Genomic DNA, 27,019 nt, shown 5'->3' on the forward strand with positions numbered 1-27,019 from the left:
TGTGCTATCCCATTTCGCCTGTGTTGATAGTAAATGCTGTACCGCGAATGTGTTCAACAAATGTTAAATGCTAATTAAGACATTTCCTATTAATGAACAGTTTTGCTGTTAAGCAATCATTGTAAAGATCTGGTAATGTAAACAAGTAGCACAGCCTTCAATCTGCCTCGTCTGTAACACAGAAAGAAATACACAATAACACAGTCATTCAGTCTCCCTAACATCTCTCTTCATCACACTCGCACACACAAAACTATCGTTTCTATAGTAACCTTGGCCAGGCACAGGGTGTTCAAGAGCCAATTTCTTGTACCATTTGCCCATTTGCTAAATTATGTCTTTGTGCAAGAAAACCCAGTGAAGCTAGTTGCTAGTTTACACTGCCCGACCCCACTACACACACACACACACACACACACACACACACACACACACACACACACACACACACACACACACACACACACACACACACACACACACACACACACACACACACACACACACACACACCCGCAGCTCCTATTCCACACTGTTCGGACCAGCTCTGAGCTGGGGACGAAGGGCGATTGGAGTGTGGGACAAACAGGGGTATTGTTTGGTCCAGGTCGTCCCTGCTGAACCCCCCCCACCCCACCCTTGACTCTGGTCCCCACCAGATTAACCCCCCCACCCACCCACCCACCCACCCACAGTTGGAGTCCCGGGGAGCGGGAGGTTGGAGAAACAAAATGAACGCCTGTTCTAATGAGCTTCTGCTTGTCAGCTACAGTTAGAGAAGAGTGAGGGAAAGAAAGAAAGAGAGGGAGGGAGGGATAAAGAGAACGAGAGAGGTAGGCAGGCGGGCGGGAGGGAGGGAGGGAGGGAGGGAGGGAGGAAAGAGCAAGATAGGAAGGGAGAGAGAGGGAGACAATAATGTCTACACACAATGATTACATGTTCAGTGGGGGAAAATGGATTTGTAACAGGAGCAACAATCATATTAATTACTAGTTACTAAAACATGCGCACAAACCCACTTTCTCACCTTACACTCTCAGACGCATCAGCTCTCGGTCCCTTCTTCTTTCTTGCTATCTGTTCTCACCCGTCCGTCTGCCTTTTACTCTGGTGTATCGTATAGAAACAGCTAATTCAACGGGACCCCATTAAAAAGCTTCTCGTCCAAAGTCACCCCAATTTACCTGCCTTTACATGAAGCCCCAACAATTAATGGAGGGGGCTTGTCATACACATCAAACACACTCAAACGTGACTTAACAGTTGTGACTTAACTCAAACGTGACTTAAGTGGCTAAATTCCTCTCCAGATATCAGGTGTCGACACATAACCTGGGACCTCGCTTACATATGAGGAGGCTGAGTAACCTTAGGTGAGCATTTAGCTTCTATATACTCCATAAATATTTTATGAAGGAAACTTTAATGGCAAGTAGAACAATGGTCCGAGTTACTGTAGAAGGAAAATCAGTTTCCGTATCGCAGCCTGAGGAGCTAATGAATATGGAGGTGGATAAAATCATAAGATGCTGATTTGGTTACTGTCGACAGGTTTATTTCGCACCTAATACAGAGTGGACTGCCATCTGCCTTCATGGATGGAGTTTGCTTTCTCCTTCTTGGGTAAAGTTTGTCAGCTTCCTTCTTGGATGGACTTTGCCGTCTTCCTTCATGGGTGGAGTTTGCCGTTTCACACCGTCCAGGTCCACAGTGAAGTCAAGTTGGATCCAGATGTCCAAAGACTGCCAGTTTTAACAACATAGGTGTTATTTTTGTAAGTCCTTAAAAGTTCTTCTTTGACTGTCCACTAAGTGCACTCCAGTCCAGTCACGTAAATGGTAAAGGCAGTGCGAGCACTAAACTGTGCAGTACTGTGGCACATCAAAACTAATTCCTCATCAGTCCTGGCCTGTTTTAGCCAAAGTAAAACTGAAAGGTAGACTGAACCTCCCTATACACACACACGCACGGATTGAGCGCTAAGAGGCAGCGCATATGTTATGTTCTCACATAATGGCAGTCATCTGGCTGCGGCTTTTCTGGGCCAGAGACGCCCCATTGCTCTTTTCTGCTACCCCTGCTACTTCACAATCGATCGATCGATTGATCAACCATTCATTCAGTCAAGTCCATCACATCAATCAGATGCAATACCCCCCACCCCTTCTTGGTAGCTTGTGAAATCACAAGCCTAAATTGTATATTCTGCACCAGTTTACTTCCTTTTCTGAAGTCATCGTAAAACAAAAAGTAAACACTGAGATGTTTAACCTCAAAACTGATATATTGTGTTAGAAGGACTCAAATGACTGAAGCCTTTGTCCAGTTATAAATTGTAAAACTCCTCCACAGGTGAAGTTGTGTGTCTGATAATCTGAGCCATGGGTGTGAAACCAGTGCTTCCATTTGGGCAGCAGGAGAATTTGGGCTTTCATTTGTCAGGACGCTAAACGAGAAACTAACGTTGTCGGAGATGTGATCCTCACGAGCCCGAATAGAAGCATGGGTCGTGACTCACCACGACACGGCTGCTCATCACAGCCATATGGGCACACATCCGTCATCTCCAACTGTGCTCGTGGTGCGCCAAAGCACTTTATACAGATGCTTTGGCCAAGCCTCTCGCCAAATGCTATTTCGCACAAAAGCTTTCCAGAAAGGCCACAACTACAACAATAGGATGCGCCCTGAGAGCACACAGGCCTTTATTCCGTGGTCTGTTAGGCACACGCGTGTGCTTGTGCTAATGAGAATGTTTGGGTCATGTTTTTAGGCTGCATAGGATATTAGTGTTGTGGATATGGTGGTAAAAGTCCTCATTCTACCTACCAGATCCTTTTATCCTGAGAGACGTGATAAAGTGTGACTGGAAGCAGGCCCACAAATCTATAATATCTATTTCACAGGTTTGTAAACTACTGACAGGGCAGTGTGTGAGAGACACTGGAAATGCTGGTTTGGGATTGCCAAGAATGGTGTGTCAGGATTATTGGTCAGGTTGTGTTGGGATTGTAAATCGTAGTTACATGCATATTATCTGTAATGCTAAAAAGCTAGTTGTAAATGACAACTGGAGGTAGATGGTCAGATGGCAAAAAGCTACTTCTTTTGGGATTTAGCAATCATCTTTTCATAGCATTATGGGTAATCAGCAGAGTGGTTGTGGATTAGAGCTAATTCATTTTAGCACCACATCCACTGGGTTATAGGAAAACAATTGTATAACTGAAAGATTTGCACAATAAAAAACAATAGCAATTATTCTTATAATTGTGTAGTTTGTGAAGCCACACATGTATGTGTGTGTGTGTGTGTGGGGGGGGGTGTGCCCACGCATGTTTGTTTTGTGTTTGCTTCAACACTCTCAGAAAACACTCTAGCTACTAAAAGGTTGCAAACTCATTCATTTGCATTTTGTCTAGACGTGACATCACGTTTTATCCTTTTGTTTTCCATAAACAATATGTATTGACCTTGCATTGGCGGGGGTAACATGTACGTCTACAGAGCCAGAACGAGAAGCGCTCTTTTGTCTTTGGGAGAAGTAACACGCGTGGGAATTCAGCAGGAAGGCATTCCATCCCCTGCCATCTCATAAGCGTTTCTGGGGCACGATCCTCAAAAAATTCCTAATGAAGAAGAAACAAAAGGAGGAAGAAAAACAGAAAGCTGAACTAATTTAACTAATATCGGTAAGCAGCGTTTTTTAAAAAAGGAAAACACAGTCGAAGTCGCCCCTTTGTACTGATCTGAGAACAGTTTATAGTTGTAGTGGTAACGGTATGAACACAGGCAGGGTGAGGCAACTCTCTAGTGAGCCTGAGAACAGCAGAGGAAATGAAGAGTCCTGTGTCCAATCAGTCAGTCATCTAGATAATGACATCACCAATGGGGAGTGGCCAGAGCAAGCTAACGCAAAAACACTACTCTGTGTAATCTCCATTAAAGTAAATAAACAAATGAATTCAAAAGATATAAACGAATGAATAAATAAATAACCACAACGACATAAGTAAAAACTCTAGTTTTCATCTGTTGAATAAAGTCACCCCTCCCCCATGCTGGTCGGCCTGTTGGCCAGCCGTTAGCTTTTGCCAAATGTGCACACTAGTTAGCGCTCTTTAAACTGGGCGGCTTTATGAAGATACCGCCCAATTACAGCCAAATGAGAGAGTGCAGCCCTGGAGTGAAGGGGTTGGGGTGCAGGCAGGGGGGGGGGGGGGGGTGTGGGTTGTAGGAGGGTGGTGGAGGCAGAGATCATACAAAGCTGCAGATGCACTTTCTTCATGTACACCCCCCTGTCCAATTACCAGCAAAATTCAGCAGAAAGATAATGCATCTGTTGATACCACAGTGGTTCAAATGTGATGTGGCAGGGTGGATCAGAAAAAAAGAAACACCTATAGGTCCGGGTGGTCAGCACTTATGGGACCTCCTGTTCAGTCACATGGCTTACGGCTCTTTAAAATTCAAATGTGAGCCACATTTAAACGCCAGCACCGAGGTTTAAGTCCTTGACCACAAGCTAATAGCTGTTCCATAGCTCGGAATCTGATCAGACAAAGAAAAAACTACATACTTTCCCGCTTGTAGCCCGTAAGCAGGAGAGTGTGTCTTAACGAGCAGCTCTCTGGAACGCCGAGCTGTCTGGTAACCCCGTTAAGATTGGGCACACGTCTGCAAGAACCCGATTTGTTCCGAATACACTCTGTTAACTCGCCAAAGGCACCACTGCGTTGGCATATACCTGTCCAACAACCATTGGTTAAATGTAGCACGGAGCTCTCCTTAACGACTTCTGCTGCTTCACACAGAGGGTGACATGCTCACACAAACACACACGCTAAAATATTTATGGTGTATACACATTAACCACTGCATACACACACACACAAACAGGCCCCAACTCCCTCATTCTATGGCAACGAGACAGGCTAGCCTGTTGCCGTTAAACCTTCAGTCATAAGGCCAGACATTGTTTAGACTACTGTGAGTTGTATTGTGAGTCACAAAGGAACAGAATGGAACCGTCTAGAACTACCAGGTTCTGCTGCTGCCTCCTGTCCCCATAATCAAGAACATGTTGTTTTGCTCCATGCCACAGCGTTGCATCATTCAACTGGCCCAGGCACTAATGGCATTAGTGAACTTGGAATTTGCCTGGAATCAGTGGTCCATTGACTGGTCAGATCCCGCCATCCGATACCCAAAGCTATGTTTATACCCGAAACCACAGCAATCTTATTGCAAGCTCTTGCTTTCCCCATTCCCATTCTAATGGCTAATAAATGCTTTAAGTGGTTTACAGCATTACACTTGGAGAGAGAAACAGCTGCTCACTGTGTCCACTGGATCTGCAATGAGCAGTCACATGACTCATTATTACTCACATATGAGTAGATTTACACGCCACCGATAAGTCTCGCACACATACACATGCACTGAATTGGTCACAGGTACATCTACAGCGTGACCAGATATTCATGTTCCCAAACAGTCCCAAAAGATAGCATGGTAACGATACTCTATAATAGGAGTGATTCTGTGTCACAGTAATGATACTCAATATTAGAAATGATTGAACGTCACGGTAATAATATTCTATACTAGGAATGTACATCACGATAATGATGGTCTATAATAGGAATGACTCTGCTTCACAGTTATGGCACTGTGTCACAGTAATATAAAAACAATGTGACGAATTTGATACCTTTGCTTGGTCACAATGCTTCTTTTCTGTGACCTTGGTGACCTCTAAAGGGGACTTAGCAGGTCCAATCACTCTCCATCGAGAGTTTACCTGCCCATCATAAATCGGATCGAAGACGTGCCTTAGTACCAGGGTAAATTAGGTTACAATGTTGCTTTTGATGACACACTTCATGCTGAGCATATATATATATATGGGTGACAGCCTGGCTATCTACACAACCACAATATCTTCATCCTCAGTACGTGTGCTTCCAGACATAAAAACCCCTCCAAACCCAATCAGGATTTAAGTGTTATCCAAAAAAAAAAGCATTCGCCACAGCATAGTGGGGACAAGCGAATATAATTGAAATCCTGATCGGGAAACAAACAAAGAGGCGGGTGGCTAGTGCTTGGCTGAGGAGCTCCTCCTCCAGCGTCCGCCTCCCCGATTTCGGGAGGAATTACGGCGAACAGGACGAGCCACGCCTTCGGAACGCAGGTCACGGACTCGCTCTCATCATCCCAGCGAGTTCCTGGCTCACTGGTTAATTACATCACATCCACCTTCTTCCCCGACGATGTCTTCGGGACATTATGTTTCTGAAAGTCAAGCGCTGACACCCCCACCAAAAACAACAGCCTCTAGCTACAGTATAAGAGAGAAATAATGTGGGTGTCAAGTTGACGAGTGTGGAAGCGAACACCGACAAAAGCACACAAACAAACAAACAAAATTACCTTTGATCTTCTATACTGTCTGAGGCCTTCCTTCTGAAGGTTTCAAAACCACCTTAACCATTACACACATACTTCAAAATCATATCAATACTGTCTTATGAGTGTAAATGCAATCAGAATTTCTCCCTTTGACTAGATACCCTGGTTATCCAGACTGATAACTGCTTGTGTAGAAACGTTGTTTTCAGCCCCGAACGTTGGAAGACCTCGACTCCATGTGCTCGCTACTCTCTCCAGGTGTTTTGACTAGGACGGTGTGTCTTGTTTTTTTTGTTTTTTTTTTGTTTACCTGCGCCAAGCAAGCGAGGCCCATATCGCTTTCCCGCGGCGCACTGTAATTCGGGTATAAATATCAGGCTGACTAATTGAGCGGTATTGTAAAGCAGGTAATCCTTGCCCTTTCCTACAGGTGTTACTGCGAGATTAGATGAAACCCGAGCCGCTCTGCCCTGCAGATCGCCGCTGCCGCGTAGGAAACCACAGATGCACAGCAACAGGGCCCATGTTAAACCAACATTCACCACCCATCCTCAGATGCCATTGTAGCCCCCTGCATTACCACCGCTCATCCTGAGAACACTGATACAGTAGTGGCTTTGTAAGCTGTAGGGCAAATATTCAAAATAGGGAAAAGTCACTTGTTTACTGTTGCTTGTTTTAATACACTTACTAAAATGTCTCTCCGTCTGCCGGTTTGCATCAGGGTATCGGCTTGGTGGTGATGTGCAAGGGACAGACGGCGAGGTTCCCCGAGTTCATTCATTATTAGTGGCATCGTATCATTACTGACGCTGTGTCATAAGGTGTAATGCGTAGTTAGCCTGGTGTTACAGAGTTGACGGCACGTGCTCAGGATGTGCAGGATACTGCAGGATATGGTATATGAGGTTTGCTGACATTTACGCTGAGTACATTCCGGAAAAGTGGATTAGAATCCTACATTTACAAAAAAAAATGTTCATGCATCTTGAACTATTCTTACATATAGTACTTTCCTACAAAACATACTAATAGTGTAACATTTCATACTAAACATTCACAGTGCGTGCTTTTTAACTAAGCATGCTCAGAGCCAGCTTGCCTGACAGACGAGTGAACGCTCAAGAGTGGGGGGTTAAATCTCCCCGAACGAACCCCCAAAATGCTGCCGCCTGCCCTAAACTCCCGACATTCACAAGAAGCACCGGTGCTAAAGGGATGGGGAAGTGAGGGAGGGAGAGAGAGAGATAGAGAGAGAGAAAAAAAGAGAGAGAGAGCACCAGAGAGAGAAAGAGCCACAGAGAGCACCAGAGAGAGAGAGAGAGAGAGGGTGAGAGAGGGCCATAAAGCAAACGCATCTACAGCTCCGTATGATCTCTGCTACAGCAGACGTCTCCTGCCACTAAGGTAATGGCCCAAACGAGCAGGCGGCATTGGGATGCCTCTGCCTTCACGCCTATGAGCTGGCAGCATGTCATAATCCAGCCCATCACACACACACACACACACACACACACACACACACACACACACACACACCCAACACACCTCCCTGTACCCCGGGTATATATCGGATCAGACCTGCTTCTCCCTCTCCACCAACCAGCGTGCATGTAACGAACACATCGCCACTAACCAGCGCTCGCTGCCCCGACCGTCACCTCCATCACCTTCATCCCTTCAGACAGCCCGACGCCTGAAACGCTTGTTACTCCAATCATCGTCACCCCCGCCATTCCCATCATTAAGTTCTGCACCGCAATGCACTTTGACTGTAACCACGGCCACCCAAATCCGGCGGGGCTTCCCCCGGGTTTCCCTCTTGCCAGAGGCTTCGGAATGTAAATCAGCTGAAACGGGGAGCAAGCAATCTGGGTGCAGAACCACACTTGCCCAAGTGGTCAGCACCTGCCTCCTCACTCACCGTAGACAAACATGTGTCCCCTAAGTTAACACACATGACAAACAAGAGACTAAAAATAGATAAGATGAATATGAAAAGGATGAAAGAGTTAAGTGTGATAAAATGTACGTGCCACTTTATTAGATGCGAGCATCCTTGAGTGTCTGCAAAAATACTCCATCTGCCAAACCTTAAGTCAAGTACATCTGAAAATGTTAGTGACAATTACAAATATTTAATATTAATGAAATGCTAGTTTATACACACTACTGATACATTTTTTAAATTTCGAACCAAACAGAAAAACAGCAAAATAGACTAAACCTCCTTAAAAAAGACAAACCCAGTGTGCAAGCATTACGAAGCAGCCAGTATGCTCAATGTGTATTGTCTGTGAGTAGATCAAGAGTTCCTGGAGGTCAGAGCAACCTAACCCAATAGGTTAAAAAAAAAACTACCAGCTGAGGAGAACTTTAGAGCCAAAGAAGGCTGCACTGTTTGGAGATGAGACAAAAAGTTTACGCTGGGAGGGTTGGATGCAGGAACAAAAAAAAGGTGACTCAGCAGTGTGATCTTTGTGGCTATAGAATGGAGGTGTTTGGGTCACCGCGCTCTTCTTCGTCAGCTTCCTCCGTCTAAATGACGAAGGACAGCTCTACATCTTTTATAACAGGGCATGCAGCAGGCGTCCAATCACGACTGAGCGGCCAGCACTCTGCACCCAGGCTTTCCCCTAAATGTTCACTGGAGATCAGGACTATCTAATTGACCATTCACTGGAGATCAGGACTATCTAATTGAATGTCCATTGGAGATCATTACTGTCTAACTGAAAGTTCAATGGAGATCAGGAGTATCTAACTGAACTATCACTAGTTAAGGAATATTTAATAATGTTCAATAGAGATCCATTTTAGCACAAGCAGGATGCATCCAAAAATCTACCCCAGGAAATGGTTGGACATGCCCGCTTGTCTTCCGATTCTAACATACACACCTGCCCATCGACATCCGATCTCGCCTAAGATCCAAGCACGGACGTGCGTGTTTAACACGGGCTCTAAATGGGGTGTAGAGAGATAGAAAACTGCTGGAAAGGAGCCACAGAGTCGGACAGAGAAGAAAAGGAGGAGGAAGAGTGTGAATATAAAAAAAGGAGACACAATGAAGAAAAAACAAAGAGAGAAAGAAAGAGGGGTTAGCAGCATGTGGAAAGCAGATCTGATCTCACTGGGTTCGGGCAAACAAACAAAAAAAGGCGGGTAAAATAGCAGGAGAGGAAACGGAGGGGGTCATCCGATGCCTGTGCGTCGGTGCTGGGTCTGCACCTCCCGGCTAGGGTTTCCCCCTCCAACAAAGAGCCACCAGCAAGCTCGGCCTTGCCGGGCACAAAAGCCGCGGCCAGAAAGAGGCAACACCTCTCCCCTTCGGGGCTCCCAACAAAGCGCTTTTGTTTTGGACCAAGATTGCAACGCGTTGCAATATCTATGCCCATCTTGGTCAGAATGTAAAAGAAATACTTTCCTTTGGCCTTTTTTATTTATATTTGTTGTGGGGTTTCCGGGTTGGTTGTCTGTGGTAGTTTAATGGTGGCAGTTTAATGGTTTAAGCAATGTTAACATTGTGGTGGATATCAGCAACCATACAGACTGTCACCATTCCCTTCTGCTCAGATGACGTTTATTATTATGCAACAACAGCAACAACAAGAAAAATCACCTTAGTGATTTGAAACTGAAAACCACCTCAAAGGGCCAAAGTGAAGTGGAGTGATTTCAAGGCTTTAGGTTTTGGGGGTTTTTTCCAGGAAATTTAGATGAGAATGGTTCTGTGTCTTCGGAACCCCGCGCTGGCATGTAAAAAGAAACCCAGACAGACGGTGCCGAGCCCATTCAGCACTAAGAACATGCCCCGGCGAGTGAGCTTTCTCAGCTGGAGAGCTCACAATCTCAGCTCTGCGGTCGGAGGCCTCTCTTTAATCGACACCTCGGGACAGAGCACCGTGTCCGCTCCTTGCCTCACCACAATATCTTTCACAGAAAAGTGAAAGTTAACGTCTGGTGTCAGAGGATACCCCTCCTCCCAGGCTCATTCTTCCTACAGGACAGGTCTGACTGGGTTTGGAGGGTGTTCCAAAGACATCAGAAACAGTGAGGCACCCTCCTGGTCTCGACTTGGACCTTCTTTTGCCAGTCAACACTGTCCATTTATTTATATTTACATTAGCTGATGCTTTTATCTAAAGTGACTCACAATTCTGACTGCACACAACTTGAGCAACTGAGGGTTAAAGGCCTTGCTCAGGGGACCAACAGTGTCAACCAAGCAGTGGTGGGTCAGAATCCTCTGGCAACCTTATGACTACTTGTCAAGTACCTTAACCATTGAGCTACCACTGCCCCACTAACATTTATGTTTATTAAGTCACCATTGAACCATGCTCATTATATACAGCAGATTAACAAAAAAACAACAAAACATCTGTATGCTGCTTCTGGTTTGGATTTGACCCAACGACATTGCCAGGTGGAGAAGCTCCGAGTGGTGTTTTTGTGAGGGTTAAGGCTGAAGTTGCTGGCCTTCCCCGCATGCAGAACCAGGTTCATGTGAGGCCTCGTAAACCCCCCTTAATGGGCCTGTCGGTGGCTTTTTTGATGAGTGCAGAACAAGAGACGAATGTTGCATCTCAGTTTACAGTCAAAGACACCCACCACAGCCACTAAACCACAAGGTGGAGTTATGCAATGAGTCATGATTGATAGGAAGCTGCTCTGGTGCATCTAGTAGAGCAGGTCCTGCAAGGTGCTAATACCACCAAAGGTCATGGGGTCACATGCGATCATACTGAATAATATGTAAGTTAGTCTTGATAAGAACAACATTCCTTTTTTCCTTGACACTTATCTTTTGATTCTCCAGCAACAAAAAGGGGTTTGGGCTTCCTGTGCAAACTGTGCAACTGCCCTGAACTCTTGCCAAAGCTCTTGGAGTTGTGTTTCCCTTTGACAGTTTCAAATTTCTGCTAAAACCAAAATCAATTAACTGCACTTGCAAGAACATTAAAATTCCCTGGGGAGCAGGACACCGCAGCCTTTCCACACCTGAAACAACTTCTGAAGGAAATAACCAGTGCAGCAAGTTAAACTGAAAACGCTGTACTTTATGGCGTCATGGCCCACAAGCGCACCAGACAGGGGGGACGACACACCACACACTTCGTGTCATTTCCCCTCAATCTCTGTGACTTGACCAGCAAATCAATAGAGCAAAACTCTGTTACTGGCAAACATTGTCATGGGAGGCGTTGTCTGCTGTGTGTCGTTTCATTCGGTCTGTCACCTCAGTAAGCAACTTTGCTAACAGCTAGCTAGCTAACTAGGGGCATAAGAGCATTTTTTTGTTTGTTTTTGTTTTTTTTAGAAGAGTCGACCTCCGCCGCCATCCAGAGGAAGAGGAGTGGGTCAGCATCGGAAGATTCAGCACCAGTGAACCACGGAAAAGATGCTGGTTCAGGATCTGAATCTGCAGCTGTAACACTTGAGGGTAGTAGCGGTGAACCGGTGAGATGACTGAGCCTAACGGGAGCCTAATGGATTGATGCAGGCTGGCTGGTTAACTGCAATTAGCTCACTAGCTAGCATTAGCTAATCTGATGGTGTTTTGAGTACTGATGAATACTGAGTACTGATTGAGTACTGATGAATACTGAGTACTGATTGAGTACTGATGAATACTGAGTACTGATTGAGTACTGATGAATACTGTAGGTGCCACAGCTGGCACCTGAGTTGCATCTCTGCTGCTGTGGCCTTACAGAGGTGTTCTGACCTGTTCAAATAACCGAAACAGAAAATGGCAAATTTCTGTGCTGCTTTTGGATGAGTGACATAAAGAAACAAACCAAACCAAAACCAAAAGTGCAAACCAAGGTTTCACCATGCAACGGAAATACCGTTCCAGAGCTCAACACTGACATTATAAAAACACAAAACGATACACTTAAGTCCAGCTCTAAGTTTTATTGATTTTCTTTTGTGCAAGGTGTTGCTGGTACATCAAAGAATGTTTATAGAGGTGGTTCCAATGAGAAAAGATGGTGTGGGGGAACTGACCTGCCATGAAAGGACAGCACCTTATATGGTAGTTTTTGAAACCTCTTAAATAACCATACTAATTATACTACTACATGCTATTGTTCTGTGTGCAGCTAGCTTGCATTGTTACCTTTTAATTATTTACTTTATTTTAGCAGAATATTTTTTCAATGTTCTACTTTGTATGCATATTTAAGGCCCCTTAAATCTCACTAAGCAAGTTTTTAGCAATACACACACACGTACATGTCACCTGACATTATGAAATAAACATACAAAACCAATTAAACTATAAAGAATTATTTTTTTTTGCCCATGAATACATAAATAAAAAGACACCACACATTTGCTTCAACTTCAGGCTTGAGTGTTAAAGTAAACATATCAAACATGAACTTCCCTTTTCTGATGCTGAATGCAAGAGTTTTTTTCCAAAAATGCCAAAACGTCTTAAGAAAAGCTGGTGGGGGGTGTCAGTTAACATGGCTTCCATTGTCCTTTGCATAACACTAACTGGCCCCAACTCAACTTATTTTACTAACATCAGAATGTTTTGAACAGAAGCATTCTAAATGAAAGCTAAAATAAATGTACAGTCTTACATGTAAATACATCTGTTCACAACAAATTTGGATGTATTATTGCATTATTGCATAGGAAATGCAGATCACTTAAAAAATGGCTCAGATACATGAATGAACACAGTGTGCTCTAAACACCTCCCCCCCATCCAACACTTCAGATTTACAGTATTTAACATTGTCAACATAGTAACAAAAATACTACAGAAAGTGACAATTGTCATTTCAAGGACATTGTTGCAAGATGGGAAAGCCATTGAACCTGTTGTCATAATCGTGTTATTGATCATTGTTTTGTGAAGCAGTGAAGGAAAACATGGAAAACCATCTCTGAATTGTACAAACAATGCTTAGAAAATATTAAAATTAAATTAAGCAATTAAATTCCGAAATTTCCATTTCACCAGTGTGAGCAGCTTTGAGTCATACTATATTCAGAAAGATATTGTGGCTATAGAAGAATACTATAACAAAGATTACTTTATTGGCTACTGGATATCAGTCTATTCCATAACAAAACTTCTATTCAGCTTTCATTATAGGTAATTCACTAGTCTGAATTACTACACGTTAAGTAGTCTTTACTTGTTTTGATTTTACCGTTAAACGTATGGACAGAAGACTGCGAGCTTTGCTTTTGGCAGACAAGACGTGCTCTCGGCGAAAGCCATGGCTTAGTTTGACGACATCCAAAGAGGCAGCCAGCTGGTTTAGCTAGCTACTGAAGAGCGAAGGTGTTGGCATATCCCAACACGTCCACGTCTGACAGCGCCAAAGGCCTGAGTCGTCGACGAGTAGCGGTGGGGCGAGGTGGGGTGGGGGGTTAGCGGAGCGAGGTCCGACGGCACTGGGCTCAGAGAGCCACAGCGCTACAGTGGTTCAGTGTTTTCCACTCATCGCTCTAACAAACCGGAGTCAGTCCCTGATGCTGGGGAACACCAAAATGGTCAGTGCTGGCGTTCCAGCCCTGTGTGCTGCAAGACGGCGGTTCAGAACCTTCTAAACAGTCATGGCTCTGGTGGCGCTCTTTGCTGGTTTAACTGTATGTTGTGAAATTGCTTTTTTTGGTTTAGTGGTTTTCGTTCCACACAATGCAGTTTTGAGTTTTAGAGATTTTCTTACTTTATTTTTATTATGGCTCTACTAACATTCAGATCTATTCAAGACTAACAGGAGGACAGGGAATTTCGACTGAAGCCTTAACTTCTGAATTAACTTAACCAAATGTCAGCGTTTCTTGCTTGGTGGCTGAAACCGCTGTTCTCCGAGCGCACGTCCTGAAACCTGGTACCTAAACCCTCTGTCCCCATCCCTCGCGTCGGGCCACTCACTGCGGCTGCCCTTTCGACTGGTCCTTCAGGACGCCCGTCTCCGTGGCGTGCCACACGTGCAGGGCGCTGCTGGAAGTGAGGAAGAAGAAGAGGAGGAAGGCTATAGGAAAGCCCACTGTGTCCACCATACCCCCAGCCAGGGCACTGAAGCTCAGTTTGCCCAGCACCTCCAGGGTAGCCAAGAAACTGTAGTGAGTAGCCTGAAATGGACAAAGAGGAGGAAACATTGGACGAGAGAAATCTGATCCAGTGGTGTCCTACCAAAAGTGTTGTGCTATTCCCATTCTGTCAGCACAGGATGTCCGAATTGAAGTGTTTTATTAACTTCCTAATAAACTTTTGTATACCATTATAATTACAGAATAAGACAGCGTTGATAAAATCATTGTTTCGAGCGCAAGTCTTGGCTCAACGATGCTATGAAAGGGTAACATTTTGGGTCAGTGAGACTGATCTTTGTATGTCTGAAACGAGGAGGTAAGTGACTCATTTAAATACATGCTGCAGTGCTGGAATGGCTTCTTTGCTGGGCACAGGCAGCAGTTACTCCACGGTGACCGATGATGGTTGAACTTCTGGACTGTTCAACTATTAGCACCACAATGTTTTTTGGGTTTTTTTTACTCCTCCAGGACCTGAAATTGATATCGCCCCCCACTTCCCCAGGCAACATATTTTTCCACAGTACAGTGCTGATCAATCAATCATATAGCTAAACTACCTCACTGTGCGTGTTAGGAGTGTTACCCTATGACTATCAATGAGGAGGAACCAACAGCAGAAATGACCCTCTAAACTTCTCGCTCCCTGCACGAAGTGCAGCTTTAGTCTTGACGGAGGCCGCATGGTGCTGTGATGAAGTTCTCTGCAGGTGCGTCTGCGTAAGGCCGCTCCCTTTAAATGCCGTGGTGGACCTGACGGGGAGACGGCTCTCCTTGCTCACGATGGCCCCGCGCTGGAATTAAGTGGAGCGCTTTTATTCCTGCAGACTTGTTTAAGGTTTCGCTCTCCAGGGGCTTTTCGCAAGCACTCACAGTATTGGCTTTCTGTCACCCAATACTAGTTTCAGGACAGGAATAGATAGACGACCACACACACACACACACACACTCACGATATATACCACTGTCAATTCACCGGCAGATGACCCGTCGTCCTCATTTTTGACATTTCTGGACAAATTTAGCTTCTCAAGACATAATGCGGAAAAACAGGACTAACAGTGCTGTAACTTTTGAAAGTGGAAGTGATTCCAACGTGTACTTGGAGAGAGCCAGAATCTAGGGCTTGGAGTGATGTCAGGAACCTGTGGTTCTTAATGACTTCTGTTGCTAAATTTATTAGGCTAAAGACACGAACGAGCTTAGCTAAGGTGGAGAGTGAGATGGCGTGCTTGGGAGGAGCTGCGTACTAATCCTTAACTCGCTGAGAGACGGGTTCTCCTTAACACACACACACACACACACACACACACACACACACACACACACACACACACACACACACACACACACACACACACACACACACACACACACACACACACAGGAGCACACATGTTAAAAGTAGCTCTGTAAGTATTCTGCTTGGGTGTGTGTGTGTGTGTGTGTGTGTGTGTGTGTGTGTGTGTGTGTGTACTTGTGTATGTGTGTGCGTGCAGACATGCGAATGAACTCTTACTACCAGTCCTTTGTAGTGCTTCATTTGTGCATATTTGGAAGTTTTTGTTTTAATTTATATTTGTGCTAATAATAATAATAATAATAATAACAACAATAACAATAACAACAAATATGCGCCTTTTGCAATGAACGATGGGCCTCGGCGAGGCGTCCCTGCAGTGGCGGTATCGCCTATTCCCCTTGATGTGTGGATATAAAAGTGCCTGTGACTGACACTCAAACAGGCCCGGGGCTCCCTGTGACAGGCAGGAGAGGGGATGTCTGGGAGCAGCGCTGTCAGCCCTACGTCTGCCTGCACATGCACACGCAAAATTTAAAAAATAAATAAAACACACCACAACTCTGGGTTTGGAATCCATAGCGAGGACACGCAGAGGCACCCGGAGCAATTCGCTCATTGTCGGATCAGGGTTTAATACATAAACGGGTGAGCGGCTGTTAGCAGCAGGAAGTCGCGCTAATCTGGGATTGAGAAGGGGGGCGTGCCGCGAGGGTGCGGGACTCGTGTAGGATCAGGCCACAAGGAGCTGTCCCGAGCTGCGTGCCAGGCTGGGGACGCCCCAAACCGACAGAGTAGAACCAGCGGGAACCGGGAGAGGCCGACAATCATCTTCCGCCAGCCTGCTATATACACTCGAACGCTCCAGACTGCGGCTGGCGAGCGGCGTGCGCGTACGTTCTTCGCCTACCCGAAAGGAAACAGCTCAAAGGTGCACTGAAAGCGCAGGCGTCTGGTAACAAGTACACAGAGTTCTGATTGACTCCCTCCTCTTTCTGCTACAAAACTGCATGCGGTAACATGAAGGTAATGATAAATGTTCCAGCTGTTCTCTAAACAGTTTGCACAGCAAAACTGCTTTCTGAGTAGCAAAATATATCGGCCTAGCACACCGCCAGAATGGACAAAAACCTTTATGCAGTTTTTGTCTATATTATACTGTTTTGACTCACATTTTAGACTAAATAGCCAATCAGAAAGTATATTTGACTCTGCATCAGAGGCTAACAGCCAAAACCTTAGCAGGGCTGGAGGGTTTTTTTCTGACTGGTCCATGAGAAGGCACGATACCTGGATGCTCTCTTCAGCTCTCTGTGTGCAGTTCATCATGCAGGTGAAGGTGAGTGTGGTGATGAGGCCCGCGATGAAGTGCTGCGCACTCAGACTCAACACAGAAATCCCTAAAAGTACACACACACACACACACACAATTTCTAAGGGAATAACAGAATGAATTGATTCAACAGGATACCATGTAATTCTATTCTCCTACGTACATACACTCATTCATATCATGAAGCTAAATAGCCAATTGAAATGTTCAAGACATTTTTTAAGGCTTTATTACATTTCTTAAACTCCGCCTGAGGTTTTCATTTAAAGGAACAGTTTTTAAACTTAACTACTGCGTCTGAAGCATGTGGTCTGTGGGTGACTACGGACATCGTTCTGACAAGTGCTTAAAGAAGAAAGTTGAACCCTGTTGACTTGAAATGCAGTTTTAATTGGCACCTAGAGGCAGCTGTTGAGCAACGCTTAAGTATTCCTTTAAGCAGATCCTCACTTTAGCAGAGTCACATGAAATTGAAATTTTTTGCTGGAGGTAGCAATCTAATAAATCATCGTATCTCAAAACGAGGACAAGTGTCAGCTTCCCTCTGCTAATACAGTTATACTTACCACAATGTGGACACAATATGCCAGACCACTGCGTACTGGAATGGCAACAGCTCATTTCTATTGGCCAACCGAAGGCAGGGACGGATCAGAGGGCGGGGACGGAACCAAGAACGGAACCGACGGCGGAGACGGAATTGCTGCTTTGTATTCAGCGGGCTGCGTCTCCCAAGTTGCGCAGCAGTGAGAAATGCAGCAATCTGAACGGCCTGGAATCAGTCAACTCTGTCTAACTAGAGTTCTCCATTATTTTATCCAGGAACCATGGGTGGAGAGATCAGGCAGACTCATAAAATGCTCATAAAAATATTTTCAGCAGGAATCTTTTTTTTTTTTGTGGGGAGGTTGTGGTGGAGGTAGGTCGAAAGTATCTTTGTTCTGTTTTGGAGGAAACACCGGAAGATAGAGAGCGAGGGGGGGTGGGGGGAGAGAAAGTCATCAAACGGGCCTGCTGACAAAAACCCCGACTAAAAAGCCTGTACTGCGTAGCGGCAGCAAAGCGGAAAAATAAAAGGAAAAGACTAGGCAGCTAAAATCCAAGCTGCTCCCGAACACTTTCTCTTCCTATTTTCATTAAATAAACATCCGAAAACGTTTGGGGGGGGGATGCGGGGCCGATTATTCATTTATCAAAGAGAGCCGCGAGAATGCGAGACGAAAAACGCTGCCCCGCGCGCACACGGAAACGCTGCCCCGCGCGCAGACGGAAACGCCGCACTTCTCCGTTACTCAGCGGCGCCGCGAGCCACACGGAGGGGAAGGAGGGCGACAGAGGAGGTTTCGCGAAGTGCCGCGCCTGCCAGAATGTGAGCGTTTACCGCCATCGAAATGCCACGATTTTGTCACGGAAGTATGTAAAAATCTAGGAATTCGTGCAACATGAACCAAAAATGAATGAGGGGGAAAAAAAATCTACTGCCACATTTAAATGTCTACACTTTTTTTTTTAAGTTTCAATCAGGAATCGTAGAATCAGGAGTGATTCCAGACTAGTAAATTTGGGAAACATTTTTTCATGGCCAGCTGGTGTCACTCGTTTTTTGTGTGTGTGTGTGGGTGTGTGTGTGTGTGTGTGTGTGTGTGTGTGTGTGTGTCTTACCTTTCATAAGGGAAGAGGGCTCCAGCACAGTGAGTAAAGAGCACTGGAAAACCATGCCAACAGTCCGAATTACGAACACACGCCTCATCAATAAGCCGAGGCTGAAACACACACCCACACACACAGAAACGTGAAAAGTAGCTTTGTAAGAATACTGCTCGCGTGCATGTGGGTCAACACACACAAGGCTCCAATATTAATGAGATTAGAATTTCCCACTACTAGATTTTTGCCAGTATGAGTGCTGAATTCTGGGGGTGTTTGTTCTTGAGTACCATACATTATAATGCCTTAAGAGTCCTTCAGCACCGTGAAAGGTTTCACAAACATACAAATTCATCAGACCTCAACAAGTCTAATTTTCCTCAAATGTCTATAACATTAAAACAAATGAGAAAAGACCTTGACACTTGGGTCACAGCAGCACACAGACAACAATACAGATTACAGAAGCGCACACATACACTCAGACAGTCTAATTGATTCCCTGTTAGTAGTTAAAGAGCCTCCTGGTGAGCCTGCTTCATGGCATAATCAATAACACTACAAGATCCACAGCCACTGGCTGATTAGACTCAGTCTAATTAGTGACCATCAGATGCTTCCAACCCCCCCCCCCCCCACACACACACACAAACAATCTACTACTGCCAATCAGAACAACCAGTGGACCCTGTCAATCATGCACACACACAAACAGCCCCCTGGGCCTGATAATTTTATTGTGTGTGTGTGTGTGTATTTTGGGGTGACTTATCACAGGACAGCCTGGTACAAGAATGTCATATGTCCATTACCCCTAAAACCTGCCACATTTTAGTAAATCATAACTAAGCAGACTTGCAGAAATGAAATGAATACTTGTATAGTCTGCCTCTGAGCACTAAACTCAAATATATGCTAGATATATTATAAGGAATCATCATAGCTTGCATTAAGATGGTGGGGCAGGTCTGGGCTTTCAGACAGGGACTAAACTCAACTACCACACACACACACACACACACACACACACACACACACACACACACACACACACACACACACACAGACAGACAGACAGAAATCCAAAATCCTGTGGAAAGCCTTCCCAGAAGGAGGAGACTCCTGCCGGTGTAACGTGTAGGTCTCTCCATACTTTTGTCCATGTAGCGTATCTACAGACTTCCTTTAAACCTTGATACAGAAAGAGAGAAGATAGGCTGGGAGTGGAATTACTCTGAAGTCACGGGAGAGACAGAGGAGCCGGAAGCCCCATGGTGGCCGGTCCGTGTCTCCTCTTCTCGCTACCTTTCTCCCAGCGGACCGTCAGTCTGCTAGCATAAGGGGGGGCGGGGGGGTCGAAACGGAGGGACAGATGGAGTGGAGATGCTGGGAGAAAAATGGAGAAAGAAAGAGCTTGAGAAGAGATGGAAAGATGGAAAGAACGAAAAGGCTATGAGAGAGAGAGAGAGAGAGAGAGAGAGAGAGAGAGCGAGAGAAGGAGAATAACTGTGCGTGAGAGAAAGAGAGATCAACCAAGAGAGAAAGCAAGCAATTCGGACTCCCAGTATCCCGCGCAGCACTGTCGATAAGACCGCCGCTCTCAGATTCCCGACTGCGATCCGTATACAGGGGTCAGCCTCCGGCCACTCGAGCGCTTCAGATGGGGCTGGGATAAGTGTCCAAATTAGCTTTCAGCGGCCCTGAGCAGACAACGGCGGAAACCCGACCTGTGGGAAGCAGAACCCTAAATGCGCGACTGGGGCGACGGATCCGAGCCCTGCGTGTGAAACACACCACACCACCCCATTCATAGCGAGGGAGGGGAGAGGGGCAGATAGAAATGACTTTACACTTCCCAACACACTCCCGATAGGAGACACACTACCTCCTTCTATTAGCGGGCGATTTGCGCAGGTGTCCATTACCAGACCCAGGAGAGATGAAAAGCTAGAAGATCTCAGCCCAAACATACCCACTTGAATTTAAGGCTGAAAACAAATAGGAACTCCAGCGTTCTTGCATACGTACCTACGGATTAAACGGCTGCTAGGACATGTATCGACATTGGCCAGACAAAGACATGCCGAGTTCAGATTATTAACGGAGCGGCGGTGCGTCATGTTAACCGGGCGCCACACCCATCACAGAAGAGCGAGCAGGTGTGGGAGATTACGTAACCTGGTGTGAATCCTGGGTTAAGCATGTGAAATGGTTCAAAAAGGAAAGAAACCCACCCGTGTACAGACAGCGGGAGGCAAATGTGAACCGTTGTAGGTTCTGACAGGAAAACTGCAACAATAAATATTTTTAATCGAAATACAAGCTAAATAAGTCAGAAACAGTAAATTACATTTATGGCATTTAGCTGATGCTTTTATCCAAAGCGACTTACAATTATGAATGAGTACAAGTTGAGCAATTCAGGGTTAAGGGCCTTGATCAGGGGCCCAACAATGGCAACTGGGCAGTGGTGGAGCTTGAACTAGCAACCTTCCGATTGCAAGTCAAGTACCTTAACCACTGAGCTACCACTAATTCATACTGCATTCTACTTCACGCATGGATTTAGTGTTACAATAGGTATTTGGCAAGACTGAAAGGTGCAGCATTTGAACATTAAAATCAATCCCCCAGGCCCCCTCCGAAACACCCTCCACCCCCACATGCACCTACGCTGTATGAATATTATTTCTGCCATGAACATGTCAATCACATGAAAGGCAATCGGAGCGGTAAATTCCACTTTTCCTACACTCCGCTGTTGTTACCAAACCAGCTCCTAGCGAAAGGCTTCTAAGCTGCGACATCCAATTCCAAGTTTTGAAGAGTTTGATGAGTTAGTCGAGTTTGGGTGAGAGTGATCAGCTGTTTGGTTGGGCCACTGTGGTATTCTGTTCCTCACTAGACTTGATCTGAAATCATCCTGTTTATGACCCTCTGGTCTCAGACTGTGTCTCTACAGCGGCATGCAGTTTTACACTGATTCAGGCACAGCATTTACTGCCTAAACCCCTGTACTCCACTAGTATAACAGAGACCAAAAACTGATCTTAAATCAACATTAGAGGGTTTACTGCTGCGTTTCTGTCTTCACAAACCACACTTCCCTGAAGCAGTTGTGTTTACTTCCATTACTCTCTGGCTCTCTCTTGGGCCTAGCGCTCACACACACACAATATGTGCTTAAACACACATACACTCACACGCACTCGATTACACGCAAACACACACACATCCGCACACCATCACATATAAAAATACAACAGAGAGAAGCAGAAAGAAAGACCCAAAGTGGCCTTTAGTGATGGATACTGTAACAAGAAAAGTAACGAGGGACAGACCATCAGACGAACAGAAAGCAAGAGCACAGAGATACAGTGCAAAAGACGACAAACATTGGCTGGGACAAGACTCTAAGTCTTTTGGAATCATCTGGATTACAGTTTGAAATCAGTGTGACCTGATCTTCATCAAAATCATCGAAGAGATCAAGGGATTCCAACCGGGAGAAAGTGGAGCAGATATAGTTTACAAATGCACAGAGTTCTGTACAGGTGCTGCCGCCTGTAGTAGACTCATGCTCATACCGAGATCGGTGCATGGGTACAGTGCACCACTCACAATCCCTTGCATTGTTTTCATGGGGCCATCATCATAAACCCACTGCACAGCTGCATAGCCTGCATGGTCCACAGCACTACAGGGACTATGGTCCAAGGAGAGCAGAGCTAAAAGTTGACACAGTTGGGAAAAAAGCCAGGATATGTTTGGAGAAATACAAAACATGGCACACAAGTGCCAAAACCTCATGCTAACTGCGAAGCTGCTACCTCAGGGCCTGGAGAGCTATCAGTTGTTGAAGATCCAATAAACTCCAAGTTGCAGCAAGAAATTCAACAGTAGAATGTCAAGACACCTGTGTGCAGGCCTGGACTCTGAAAGCACTCTGGAAACATTCAACAGTTCATGTAACTGATTGGCTACTTTGGATCAGGTCTAATTTGTAAAAGGAGTCTAAAGCCAGGATACTGTACCTTGTGTTGTTTTGATTTGAATATCCATCCAAGGTCCAGGGTTGAATACCTCTCTTCTAGATTACTGCCAGAAGGCTTAAAGAATGATTGACATATTATTCCCCAACAGGGTTACTGCTCTTGCCTTTGAGTGTTTAAACTTTTTTTTGCTCCCTCAACAGACACAGCATTGTGAAAATCTTGCACATGGTTGTTAAATGCATCTGGCTTTGTTTCTCATTATGACATAGATGAAGATCAGGTCACATTTCAGAAGCCGCACTCAAGCAGTAATACCATTAGATATCACGGCTATGATATTCGCAGTTGTTTTCTAATTACCTCTGTACCTCTTAAGCTCATATATAAATAAGGAGACAACAGCTGCAAAAGGTCAAATAAAAATGCTTTTCTTTAGGCAAAAAGAGATCTGATGGAGCTCTACTAATCTGCACGTCCTGTGAAGTCACCCCATGTAGAAGAGTCTGCTATAAGAGCTAGCCTAAGTGTATGAATCAGAAGTCACTGTTTGTGCTACCTGTACTGGGAAAGTAAGAAACCCCCGACAGAGGACCCGCCAATGGAGAACGCCATCGCGACCAGGCCGTTCCACAGGCCGAGTTCACGCGCCGTCATGTGGTGGTCCAATAGGAAGAGTGGGAACATGGAGATGGCCCCCTGCTCACCTGATGACAAACAAAACAGAGTCAAAAAAATAAATCAATCAATCAATTAATCAATCAACACCCCACCCCACCCACCCACCCACACCCATCCACACACACACAATCACTTCACTTCGCTCCCCAAATCTCTGTATTACCTCATGTTTAAGAAAGTTGGGGTTTAGACATAAGATGAGAAAGGGTCCATTAGGACTGTATTTCAATTACCCTTGACCAGCTCTTAAAACAAGACAGCGACCATGAAAGACAAGGTTCAGGAGTCATGGAATTGTTGGTGTCTTTGGTTTGGCCTTCTTGCAACAAGTAGTCCATTTACTCCAACAGCGCGCAATAATTCATAATTGCGTTTACATGACGATGTGCAACACGATAGTCACCTTGCTCACTGATCCTGTTAATGAGATTGAAAAATACAGTCACCATTCGCTTTTTGGAACAAAGGACTTGTCACTTTAATTCAGATAATTCCGAGGAAAAGTCAAGCCGCGTTCTTCTGTCGCGCACCTGAGGAGCGCGAGAGCGCTCTCTTCGCATCAGAGAAGCTCCGGTTAGCCCGCCGCTGTGTATTATTTAACGGCAGTGTCATTATTTATGGAGCCTGCATTCAGTTCGACAGCAAGACAGCCCCGTGACTGACAGTTCTGAGACCGCCATCAAACAGACATCGAGCGTTAGGGGTCCCCGCGATAAGAACGGAACGAAACAAAAACAGAAAATCAAATCAAAAAGTTATCAGACTCGCACGCCAAAGTTCCCGTGCGAACGCTGACAGCACCACGTGAACGCTTTTGACAACACACTGACAACGCTTTCTTCGTGGGTGACTGTTTGAGGCACTGGAACTAAAATGTGTAAAGGATCCGTCTATAAAAGGTAAAAAACACGAACAAAGGGGAGATTTATTTTTCACATTCAGCAAATCTTTCTCCATTTTTTCCCCATTCCGTTACACATGGAGCTGGAGCAGGCAGTCTGTTGTTTTAAATGTCGCTTTTCCTTCACTTTCAGGTGAAAACTTTTCAGCCTGTAACAAGGACAACCACCAATTCCCATCAAATCAGTCCAAACCAGTTCAGCTTTAACAACTTCACCAAACAGATGCTTGAGTAGGCCGTGACCTGCAGCGGTAAGTTAGAACATGTATGCACAGGAGCAAGAATGAGGAGTAACTGAAGAGCATAACCCCGCATGGGTATCTGACTGGCACTGTGCTGCTGTGGACAGAGACAGATTCGATCTCGCACCATTCTGATTGCGACTTCAAGAATAATTCAATAAAATTTTTTTTTTTTGCTTTTCTAATGAAGAGACTGGACAGAAACATTATCCATTTCTAGAAATACTCCCAATTGCTAACGACCGTCCATTACTGTTCATATTTCATTAGGCGTCCACCAAGAAGAGTTGAGGGGACAGACGAGACCAGAGAAGAGGAGTCAAAAAGAAGGGTTGTGTAAGAAAGCGAGAGGGATACTACAGCACACAGGAAACAACAGGCGAGGGGGAAACAGACGGACGTGACTAAGAACATTTAGAAAATGACTCTTACTGGACTAATCCTGAGCAATTTGGCTAAAAGCATAAGCTGACAGAGGCAAGTATATGAGAGGGTTAGCAGGGTTTGAACCTGTACACCTAGTTTACTCCTGCGGGTCTTCAGAATGGCGGGTGTTGCGGAACAGACGGCTAAATAGGTCCTCTCTGTGCCTGTAGGTCACCGTGCTGTGTTGTGTTTGTTTTCACCAGCCACACCACACCCCTAGAAACGTTCCAAAAGCAAAAACAATGCATTTACCATGTCTGGAATACAGCCAGCTCTGGTTTATTCCTCTTCCGCTGTGCGGCACCACGACAATCGGTCAGACAAAGAGAGAGCATCCTTGCCGAACTATCGGTTTCAGCCTTGTATTCGTGTGTGTGTGACGATATGGGAGGCTGGCTGCAGAGTGAAGAAATGTACCCCATTTACTCACGACGCGTGTGACGAGGGCGAACACCTCTACACCTGAAACAAGAGCCACACATCACACCTGTGCCTGTGTTGCACAACGGACCCAGAGAAAGGCAAACGTATAGGCCAACGCCTGGAGTTTGGAGGTGATCACGAGGCACTCCAGCGGGATGGACAAGCACATCCATAATGGCGGAGCGTCTCACCATTACGAAGTCCATCAGGTGACAGCGTTTCGAGTGGAGGTGCATTCAAGAGGTTCTGCATTAGTTCTTTAGTTATTCCCTGCAAGGTATTCTCCGCACACAGACCGAGCAACCTCATATCGTTAGCGTGGACTTATAAGATCCTTGTAAGATTGTTCCACCCTTCCCTGGCACTGAGAACTCCTAGAAGAAGAAAAAAGACTGGGTAGGAGGGTAGTTCTAATTGCAGTGTTAATGCTGGCCACCTTTGAGTGTCCTTTCCAAAAGAAGGTATATTCTACACCCTCATCCTTAGGGGATCCTTTACCCAGGCGTCTGAAGCCTGTTTCCACCCAAGGCGGTAATGTCTCTGTTCAGAGAAGTTTCAGAGTGCCTCTGTTGAACCCCTGGATGAATCAGCTCAGCAGAGGCCCAGGATGACCAGTTCCTCATTATACACCACCCCCAAATAGCTCCCTGTAGTCCTCCTGGCTGCCTCTGGAAAGCATCAGCCTCTAGTCGGGGTCTGCCACCGCGCCCTGTGCCAACTCCCCAGATGAGACAGAGGAAACTCCACACCTGGCCCAATCTCTGCTCCATCACATAACCCTGAGCTCTCTCATCTCTGAACACCAAGAGAATCACTTCGTTTAGGTACATGGTGAGTGCTGCCAAGGACACGAACGTTCCTGAGAAAAATGTACCCTCTGCTATACACTCCTCTGTAGTTCCGCCAGAGACCGTTCATGTCACGTGGGTGAAATGCACTTCCAGGTTACGAGGGGCCATTACCTCCACTACTTCAGGGCTTAAATATATGGCAGCTTCTCACTGGCCACTCAGAGAGAGGCAGTTGTCATTTTAAGGATGCAACCAAAAACATTTACAATCTTTTCTCCCTCACCCCCTTTTAAGGCAAAGTAAGTAAACTCCAATTGATCAACTAAGTTTTGAAAAATAAGGACAGAGATTCACTGATGAACAGAGTTATTTTGTTGCTAACAGTGCCCACCTTGTGGTGAGTTATGTTAAAAGTGAGTGAGTGAGTGAACAAAGGTGATACTGTGATAAAAAGATGCAACAAAATTCTGGTTAATACCCCCCACCAGCTAATCTTTAACCATGTCAGTGTGCACCAGTGTGTTTCAGCATACTGCGATACATTCCATAATGTGTTTGCAAGATGTAGCTATATTACTGCCCCACTCTATATGCTCCTTTTCACTGCTAAAGCTAAATTACCTCCATTTGGAAATAGGTAATCTGCTATCCAAGTTGCTGACTCACTTTTGAAAAAAGTGCTCTAATGGCTAATACAAAACATGCAAAAAAACCCAGTTCAAGGGTTAGCAAAGAAATTAGCTGATTGCGTTTTCTCAGTCAATACTGATACCTGAACAACGGCTATCAGTTGATACCA

The 27,019-nt window shown here is 45.3% G+C and overlaps 1 protein-coding gene across 3 annotated transcripts in view; it reads right to left on the reverse strand.

Annotated features, from left to right (window-relative positions):
• Positions 1–12,321: 12,321 nt before the first annotated feature.
• The window catches only part of mfsd3 (major facilitator superfamily domain containing 3), a 26,755-nt gene continuing 12,057 nt past the window's right edge, over positions 12,322–27,019 (reverse strand). For all 3 annotated transcript variants that reach the window (XM_027027893.2, XM_035526365.1, XM_035526366.1), the window contains exons 3-6: positions 23,316–23,463; positions 18,780–18,880; positions 17,075–17,184; positions 12,322–14,523 (exon numbers count right to left, since the gene is read on the reverse strand). In XM_027027893.2, the coding sequence (XP_026883694.2) occupies positions 14,320–14,523; positions 17,075–17,184; positions 18,780–18,880; positions 23,316–23,463 (563 nt within the window). In that variant the 3' untranslated portion in view covers positions 12,322–14,319. The remainder of the gene's footprint in view (positions 14,524–17,074; positions 17,185–18,779; positions 18,881–23,315; positions 23,464–27,019) is intronic.

The sequence above is a fragment of the Electrophorus electricus genome, chromosome 5 (assembly GCF_013358815.1).
Source record: "Electrophorus electricus isolate fEleEle1 chromosome 5, fEleEle1.pri, whole genome shotgun sequence".
NCBI classification, from domain to species: Eukaryota; Metazoa; Chordata; class Actinopteri; order Gymnotiformes; family Gymnotidae; genus Electrophorus; species Electrophorus electricus.